At 35.4% G+C, this 10,190-nt stretch overlaps 1 protein-coding gene across 1 annotated transcript; it reads left to right on the forward strand.

Annotated features, from left to right (window-relative positions):
- The first annotated feature begins 1,298 nt into the window (after positions 1-1,298).
- tprg1l (tumor protein p63 regulated 1-like) lies at positions 1,299-8,879 on the forward strand. Its single transcript, XM_051117520.1, has 6 exons — positions 1,299-1,615; positions 2,996-3,087; positions 3,450-3,500; positions 3,576-3,701; positions 4,518-4,671; positions 6,226-8,879. The coding sequence occupies exons 1-6, from the start codon at positions 1,415-1,417 to the stop codon at positions 6,418-6,420; spliced, it is 819 nt and encodes a 272-aa protein (XP_050973477.1). The 5' UTR covers positions 1,299-1,414; the 3' UTR covers positions 6,421-8,879.
- The last annotated feature ends 1,311 nt before the right edge of the window (positions 8,880-10,190 follow it).

Here is a 10,190-nt window from a genome sequence, read left to right on the forward strand (position 1 = left end):
AGTTGTCACTTAGTATAATTTAACATTTCAAGTTGAGTAAACTGTTAACTGAATTTAAAATTTGAAGGCAGCCAGGTTACAAATTATTTTAAGTTGACTCCACAAATTGGCTTTTTCAGTGTAGGGCCCACTAAGGTTTTGACTGCTTATGTCCAAAAAAAAATTTAAAAAAAATAAAAAATAGAAAAAGATAGAAAAAAGGTGTAAACTGTTAATATTGCAGTATCCTTCGTACTGTGTATTGTAATAAATAAATACAGATATAAATAAAAAGTTTATATATTGCAATTGTGACTTTATGACTCACAATTGTCCCTTCGCTAATTGCTTGATCAATAGATGATCTGACCAATCAGAACGCTGAATCCGACATTTAGTCCGACAAACAAATCAGACATGAGAGTAGATTAACTTCCATGGACTTGAAGTTGAAAAACTGTGTGTATTGACATTTTGCCCATGGTTGAAATAAATAATGTTCTGATGCTCATTCATGTTTATTTAGTGATTTAAGTAAATAAGACGATCGGTTCACGTGTCGATTGATCTAATAAGGAAATACAATGATCTGTCACAGCACATTAAAGAGCCACAAAACGGTATTTATTGTTTGAATTTCTTAAAAAAAATGCTAACATTTTAAATGGCGTAGCAAAGTGAAAACTGACAACATGCCGACAGACAAGACAGAGCAGGTTACTTCTGGTATAAAACAAGGTCTCAGCTTTAAAAAGTTGAGGAATTTCAACAACACGTGAACCGATCGTCTTCTTCACTTAAAGCATGACAAAATAAACATGAATGAACATGAGAACGTATTTTATTTCAACTGTGGAAAAGACATCAATACACACAGTGTTTCAAGTTCAAGTCCACCTAAATTAATCTACTGTCTGATTTGTTTGTCGGACAGAATAGTGAATTCAGCATTATGATTGGTCAGATCACCTGTCACTCAAGCTGTTTGTGAAGGGTCAATTGTGACTTTATATCAAGCAATTCTGAGAGATGTAAACTCGCTACTGTGAGGAAAAAAGAAAAAAAAGTTTTTATTCAGTGGCAAAAACAGGCGTTCATACGTAAGAGTCGTTTGCTTGACAACTAAACCACAATGACTGGCTTGCAGTATATTTTTTTTTTTTTTTTTTTTTTTTTGACTCTACAAAGAACTGACTAGCAGAACCTTCACACTAACTGATATTTGAACGTTTCCATTTGTACCAAAGAGCATTTTTGTCTGTACTGTTCCTTTAAAACTCCGAATGCAGCTGGTAAGTCATAAACAGAATGGGCCCCTTTAAATCGTCCGTAGAGTGGAGCAGGTGGGCGTTCCCCTGCGCAACACAGCGCTGCTGGAACTGAGCGCAGTCACTTTGTAAACATATTTGCGGCTCGTCTTCGACGCTTTAGTGAAATGCTGCAGCTGAATGACAGCGTAGACCCTGAGAGCCCGGGTGCGGCTGTTTTACATCCGGCTGACTGTGATGATGGGCTGGAGGTGGTGGCCCGATCTGGAGCTTCAGTGGCCTGCTGCACTCCGCTACAGACCCTCACGCCTTTCCATGTCCACAACCCAACCATGCGAGCTAAAGTCAAAGATTATTTCGTCTTTAGGGTGAGTAAGCAACCCAGTGTTTACTACAACACGCCCGGACTCGGTAGTCAAGCTTGTAATCTGTGTAAATATGGTTTATTTTTATCGTGTTGACTAGATAAGGCTGCATGTCAAAAACTAGGAAGCTGCCTACGAAGGCAGCATGGGTATCCACATCAAATGCTCGTTATGAAAGTAGCGCAGTTACATTAAACATTTAATTGTGACACGCAAGAACGGATCCTATGAATGCTTTCAATGCCTCACCGACTCAGAAGACGCCTGTCCTGCGTGAAAATGCTTTCTTTGTAGGGAGCTCACCGGGGTTTGTAACATAGCCATTGATTTGTGCCCTTATAAATAGCGGTCTCTTTTTAGCTATACATGCAATACATGGAGTGACCTTGCAACATTAATTATGAAATTAACTATAATTATTGTTTATAATTATAATTATGAAGACCAATTAACAGTTTAAATCACAGAGTGATGGCTAATTCTTTTTACCAAAAAAAAAAAAAAAACTGTAAACACTGTTTCTGAGGTTATGTCCAGAGTGGAATACTAATGTGCTGACTAATGTACTGTAAATTGCATGCAGTGATACCTATTTAAAACAGATTAAAATTATTTTGCAGTTTTGGTGCATTTTTCAGTGAAATGCATGTCGGTCCTGATTTAAGCAGTATTAGATATAGATATAACTTTATTGTCAAACTTTTTAAATTTGACATTTGTCATGCATAACATTGTTTACACTCTGCACACTCTTTACAAACACAGTTAAAAAAAAATTCAAAAATTCCTTGTTTTCATTTTATATAGACCTTGTTCATCTCTAGGACAGCCTGATGTACAAAGGAATGTTTTAATTTCACTCGATTAAATCTTGGGACTTTAAATCGACGATTAGATGGTAAAAGCACAAATTTATGATACAATACATGACTAGAATTAGACACCTTATTCTTAGCCAGCCTTAAGAGTTTCTTACGATAAGAAAGATTACTTGTCAGTATACACAGTATTACCTTCATGTTGTATTGCAAAACACTTTTGCTGCTCATGTGGCCCAATAAAGGGGCTTCAACAAACTTGCAAGATGACTTAAAACATTTAAAAGACAAAACAAGCAGCAAAATTAAGTAAAACAACCAAAAATCTGGAAATTTCTTATTTTAATTCATTTTTAATTTAATACACAACAGTCATGGGGCCTCTGAATATGTTTGTGGAAAATGGAGGCTTGAAGTCAAAAAGGGTGGGAGCCTTGGCCTATAATGACTTTAAGTTGTTTAAGTTGGTATAAATTGTATGTTTCTTAAAATTTATTTATTTTTGTTACTTCCTTTGAAGTAGTTTCATGCATCTGAAATAATTGCTCTGTTTTTCTGGTCTCAGCCAGGGACGATAGAGCAGGCGGTCAATGATATCCGCACGGTTGCATTGCCTTCAGAGGATGGAGAGGTTCTTAGCGTGTGGCTGTTAGCAGAGTGAGTATGTTGCTGCCCTTTCTTAGCAAACTGTCATTTTTACTTTTATTGCATGTATTTTTAAAAGAACAGAAGGGTCTTTAGTGGATCTTGATTGCAACCTTCACACAAAAACATACCATAGTAAACATACCATGGCTTTTGGCAAACACTGTGGTGTTTTTTTACATGCACTATTGGAGAAACCATGGTATCCTTTTAAATACAATTTGATATAGGTTAGTAATATGACGCATCAAAGTACCATGATATTAACATTGAAAACATCACTCAACCATGGTACCACTAACACTTTGTTATGCAGCATAATTTGACAGGTGTCTGTTCAGCCAGATTCATATCCTCTTTATATTTTACCGCAGAATTGATCACTGGAACAATGAAAAAGAGAGACTGGTACTTATAACTGAGAGGTAAGAAAATAAGCGTTTACTGGAACGCATTTGTTTCAGGAAATTGGTCCTAAATGAGCTGCTGGTTTGTTGCAGGTCTTTGTTGGTGTGCAAATATGACTTCATAAACCTCCAGTGTCAGCAGGTCATCAGAATTTCCCTGAACGCCGTGGACACGATCTCAGTCGGCGAGTTTGAGTTTCCCCCAAAATCCCTCAACAAGTAAGATACTTCATTCTCAAGCACAAAATACAATTCTGTTGATGTGACATTGTCATTATATTTCATTATATGACAAATGTCTAATAGTTTTCTCCATACTTAATGTGGAGAAATTACCCAAACATGTTATTGGTGCATTATATAATAAATGTATTTTATATACACTGCCATTCAAATATTTGGGATCAGTAAGATTTTTAATGTTTTTTATAAAGAAGGCTCTTATGCTCATCAAAGTTCCATTTACACAAAAATGCAGGGGAAAAAAAAGCAGTTTTATGAAATATTATTGTAATTTAAAATAATTTTTTTTTTCTTTGATGCAAAGCTGAATTTTCATCATCCATTACTTCAGTTTTCAGTGTCACACGATTCTTCAGAAATCGTTCTAAAATGCTGATTTATTATCAATGTTAAGTTGTGCTGCAGTTGTGCTGCTTAATTTTTTTGGAAGCTCTAAAATTAAAAAAAAAAAAAAAAATATATATATATATATATATATATATATATTCATTAAAGATAAGCAGCACAACTGATCCCATCATATTAGAATGATTTCTGAAGGATCATGTGACACTGAAAACAGGAGTAATGATGCTGAAAATTCAGCTTTGATCACAGGAATAATTTTTATTTTAAAGTATACTATAATAGAAAACCACTATTTTAAATTGGAATAATATTGAACAGTATTGCTGTTTTTATATATATATATATATATATATATATATATATTTTTAGCTTGATGGGCAAAAAAAGACTACTTTAAAAAAAGGTTTAGGCAGCATTACACTGTTTGTGTTTGTGTGTGTGAAGGAGAGAGGGAACCGGTATCCGTGTCCAATGGGATAAGCGACCAAGACCTTCATTCGTAAATCGCTGGAACCCCTGGTCCACTGACATACCCTACGCCACCTTCACCGAACACCCCATGGCACATGCTGATGAAAAGGTGGCCTCCCTCTGCCAGGTAAATGTGTTTTCTACTAGTGCTTAATTAATATTGATTTTTCCATTTTCAGTACTCATCTTCCACAGTATGGATACACGGGTACCAGCTGCGTTCCAGCTCTCTCTTCTCTGACACACATAGCAATCTGTGACCTGGACCACAAAACCAGATTTAAGTAGCACAGGTATATTAATAGTAATAGCCAACAATACATTGTATGGGTCAAAAGGGTAAATTTTTCTTTTATGCCAAAAATCATTAGGATATTAAGTAAAGATCATTTTCCATGAAGATATTTAGTAAATATCCTAACGTATATATATCAAAATGTTTGATTAGTAATATGCATTACTAAGAACTGCTAAGGTGATTTTCTCAATATTTATTTTTTTTTGGACCCTCAGATTCCAGATTTTCCAAATAGCTGTATCTCGACCAAATATTGTCCTATCATAACAAGCCATACATCGATGGAAAGCCTATAAATCTTCTGTAAAAAAATTGATTCTTGTGACTGGTTTTGTGGTCCAGGGTCACATATAGTCCGTTGCACTGCATGTTTCAGAGTGAAGCTTGTGTTTTCTAGAAATGTCAATATTTCGTTCGTCTCGGATCCAAATTGGGAACATTTCTGTAAATTTTATGTATTATACTTGTGTATTGAAATCTTTTTACTTTTTACATAAACCTGCCTAGGGACCACAGATGAAAATTAGCCATCTTGGCTAACATTTTGTATTGAGTTAACAAATTATTAATGTGTCTTTTCCGTGATTAAATAAATAAATAAATAAATAAATAATGGATAAATTAATGTGCACACAAGCAGTTCATCATTCGGTCTTTGTTGCATCTCAGATCGGCTTGGTTTACAGAAATCGCGACAACTTTTTTCATATTCACATAATTAATAACTTTTTCCTACTAGCGGTTACACAGGACTGACCAGCACTTACAAAAAACAATTAGCTGCAGTTATTGCTGCAAAAGGGGGTCAGACAAGATACTGAAAGCAAAGATTCATCTACTTTTGCCACTCACAGACATGTAATAATAAATGACGAAGTATATATTTGTCTAATTTCTTTGATTGGTTTCTCTTTGTGAACTTTTAGGAAAGTCTGATGATTTTTTGAGTCATATTTTTGCAGAAATATAGAAAACTCTGAAGGATTCACAAACTTTCAAGAAGCACTGTATATCTCACCCAGACAGCTATCAGGCCTGAGAAATCTTAGTTGATAAGTAAATACTTTGAATTGGGTCAAAATTAAGTTAACTGCTCTAACTTTTCAAAATGTAAACTCTTAATATGGCATGTTTTTGGAAAATGGTATCAAATATGTATATTTTTTTAAGGTAATAGTATTGTGAAACTCCAGTATTGTGACAGTAATTCCTACAATAATCAGTTTTAAAATTAAGAAAATGTATCCATATCTACAGACCAACAGTCAACTAAGCGATCAAGGTCTGCAGGTTCTGCCTTACAAGAAATCTTTTGCAGTCTCAATCATACTTTGCTATACACATAGGAAGACAAATCAAAAGTCATGATGTTCTCCATTTCAGCTTGAGAATTTCAAGACGCAGCTCGTCCAGGCTGTGAAAAAAGCCCATAAAGACTACCCCATCCCGGGACGAGCCAATGGCGTGCTGATACTGGAGCGGCCGCTCCTGATCGAGACTTACCTGGGCATCATGTCCTTCATCAACAACGAAGCCAAACTGGGCTACGCCATGACAAGGGGAAAAATCGGCTTTTAACTCCTGAATTCTCCCTCCATCTTTCTCATCCTCCAGTCAAGTGCTGTTTTTGAGTGATACTGCTACTCTTGAGTATGTGAGTCCAGTACATACATGTTTTGTTGTTTGGATGTATATAGCGTGTGAAATGTGCCAGGCAGTGACGTGGTCGCTGCAACAGGATGTGCCTGGATGAAGCCAATGCCAATCTAAAAGCCCTCTTCCTCTATTCAAGTTTCTAATGCGGTTGAATGGTTTGAAGATGCAGTTTGTGTGTGTTACTGGCATGCTTTATTGACCATTGAATATTTTTAACAGAAATTTTGGCAGACTTAAGGAAGCCTTTTTCAATTAAGATGGTTTAGGGTTCATCTGCTGACTCTCCTAGGGTGCATTTGAAAATGGTTAGACTGTGCAAACAGTATTGGAGCAAAATGCAAGAGCTTCAAGATAAGTTTCAACTGTTTTGTAAACTGAATGCGGCAACTTAAAAACTCATGGCAGGATGCTCAATAAATAAATAAATAAATAAACGCACAAGAAGCAATGCAACAAACCTAAACTTCCATTAGTGTATGGCTGTAGCAACAGAACTGTAATAGGATGGAATTTAAAAGTCAGCTGAAGAAGAGACTGGACAGACTGAAATGGGGAACTTTGTCTGTCAGATCCAACAATAAGTACATGTTCAAGATGCACCGAATCCAGTGGAATGTATTTAATATTTTTATAGTTAATAAAGAAATATAACCTAACCTAGTATTTAAAGGAGACCTGTTATGCCCCTTTTTACAAGTCTCAGATGTCCCCAGAATGTGTCTGAGAAGTTTCAGCTCAAAATCCCCCACAGATTATTTATTATATCATTTTGAAAATGCCTAGTCTGAGTGGAAGCAGAAACACGCTGTTTTCGTGCATGTCTCTTTAAATGCAAATGAGCTGCTGATCCCCGCCCTCTTTTCCAGAATAGAGCTGTGCCTTTACAGCTCGTAGCTCAGATACTTTAAAAAACTGCAAAAAAAAGCATCTTTTTGGTTTCGAATATCATGTTTGTCAAGCTGAAATCATGCATTGTAAACCATATCAGTTTAAACTTAAGATAAAATGTTTTCCGAGTACACACATCTGAAGCACACGCACAGAAAGCGGCTGTCACACGCCATGTGAGTACTAAACTAAGTTCTTCCATGTCTTATTGCACTTAAACTGTCAAAAACACACAAGTTTATGTAAAAAACAGTCACAAAAACATGCTTACAGCAGGTGCAGGTAAACATCTCGGAAAGAAATCACTTACATTTATATCATTTATATTAGATGTGTGTGGCAGCAGTGTAATATACAGTAAATAAGTCAATAAATCCACTTCTTTCTTATCTCCTTTGAGGCTGGGACTCTAAACAGTGTTCTGTGCTCGTGCAGTCAAAGACAGCACAGTTAACATGCTTGGCTCTAACTTTTGCCATGGCTTTAGAACTGGTACACCATTGTCGATTGCGAAAACACAATGACGGCACCGTGGTTGGAAACGTGCAGATTAAGAGGCGGTAATATTATAATAAGATCCCCTTACTATGCCACGAAATCTGAGCGGCTCATTTTTTCACATGCTTGCAAAAAAAGGCTTACCAAAGCAAAGTTACTGGGTTGTCCTTTTTCACATTTTCCGGTTTGGTAGATGCACTGGGGACGATTATAACACTTAAACAAGGGAAAAAGTCAGATTTTCATTATATGTCACCTTTAAAGAAATTACTTTTACTTAAAATGTGATTTCACCTACTAGTATAACATACTAGTATGTTGTCATTTGAACCAGGACAATATAAGAGCCAGTAACCAAACAGGTTACAATGAATAAAGCTTATTCGCGATTATTTAAATCGTGTTACTCCTTTCCAACTAATGTAAAAACATGTTGCATTCTGAACATTTACTTGGCATGTTGGATTTCGGTCAGTCGTGATGAAAATCAGGCCAGATGTTTATCTTGTATTTTGATGTACATCCGAGTGTAACGGATGTTAACAGAAAAAGGGTAGGAATCTGGTTGTGTGCATGGGTTGTTGATGTGGTTGTTTGTAGGGATGTTTTTAAGTGCACTAAATTATTGGAGAAATCCTGCATATGTCACCTGTGAGATGTCTCACTGGTAGGTTCATTTAGGACATTTTGATTAAACAATATGAGGTCAAAAACTATTCAAAAAAATTAAACGTATGCATGGATGAATGATTAATAATACAATCTATAACATGCATTTGAAAAAATAGATTTCCGTTTCATGGCAACTTTAAACGGCAGTGGAGTTTGGGAGATTCGTCCGTTTTTTTTTTTAATGGTGTAAAAAAAAACAAAAAAAAAAACACCATTCATGAAACACAATCAGAACAATTGTTAATTTTTCAGTTGAATGTAAATTTTCATATTAATTCAATGTTCACAACTGATCGCAAAACAACTTTTTTTTTTTTCACAAATGATTTGCACGAAAGTTTGTTCTGTTTGTTTCATGAATGGTCCATGTGGCTAAAAAGTTTTAAACCTGTGAGAGAAAAACTGCATGTCTTCTGAACAGCACTACTATCAAATAACAACAAAGATTTACATGATGTAAGATGTATTTATTTTACTCTGTACTACAGTGCTTTTTATGAGGTTTAAAACCTTAAATAAATTTAATTCAGACTGTTACTGAAGATAATTCATTTAATTTAATAATATTGATAACATTAATGAAATTTCTAATAATTTTAGAATTATTTAGATCTAGACCCATGACACTTCAAATTCACAATCAATAGCATCTGTTGTGCTGTCTGTGCAAAATGTAATGCAAAATGTTTTGCTTAAAGAAAATGAAGCTCAATTTTTAAAGGAGAAGTCCACTTCCAAAACAACAATTTACAAATAATGTACTCACCCCGTGTCATCCAAGATGTTCATGTCTTTCTGTCTTCAGTCGTAAAGAAATTATGTTTTTTGAGGAAAATATTTCAGCATTTTTCTCCATATAATGGACTTGATTGGTGCCCCGATTTTGAACTTCCAAAATGTAGTTTAAATTTAGCTTCAAAGGCTCTAAATGATCCCAGCCGAGGAAGAAGGGTTTTATCTAGCGAAACGATCTGTCATTTTTCTCGGAAAATAAAAAATTGTATACCTTTTAAACACAAAAGCTTGTGTAGCACAGGCTCTGGGATTCACGTCCATGACACTACGAATCACGCCTAAGTTCATCATCTGTGTACTCTGGCTCAAAAAGGTAGAGTATGGCGATAAACTCCATCTCACTTCAGAATCTTCCGACGTCGTTGTACCTTTTTTTTTTTTTTTTGTAAACAGTTTTTGACTTACTTGCACTTCCTTAGTCTTTGCATGTTCGCTTTGTAAACACTGTACTCTATAGTATGTAGTGTTGTGGACGTGCATCCCAGAGCCTGCGCTACACAAGCTTTTGGGCTTAAAAAGTAAAAAAAAAAAAAATGGCCAATAGTTTCACTAGATAAGACCCTTCTTCCTCGGCTGGGATCGTTTAGAGCCTTTGAAGCTGCATTTAAACTACATTTTGGAAGTTCAAAATCGGGGCACCAATGAAATCCATTATATGAAGAAAAATCCTGAAATGTTTCCTCAAAAAACATAATTTCTTCACGACTAAAGACAGAAAGACATGAACATCTTGGATGACAAGGGGGTGAGTAAAGTTTCTGTAAATTGTTGTTTTGAAAGTGGACTTCTCCTTTAATGTAATGTGGAAAAACAAAAATCAAATTCTCATTAGTGTAACT

The sequence above is a fragment of the Labeo rohita genome, chromosome 8 (assembly GCF_022985175.1).
Source record: "Labeo rohita strain BAU-BD-2019 chromosome 8, IGBB_LRoh.1.0, whole genome shotgun sequence".
In the NCBI taxonomy this organism is placed as follows: Eukaryota; Metazoa; Chordata; class Actinopteri; order Cypriniformes; family Cyprinidae; genus Labeo; species Labeo rohita.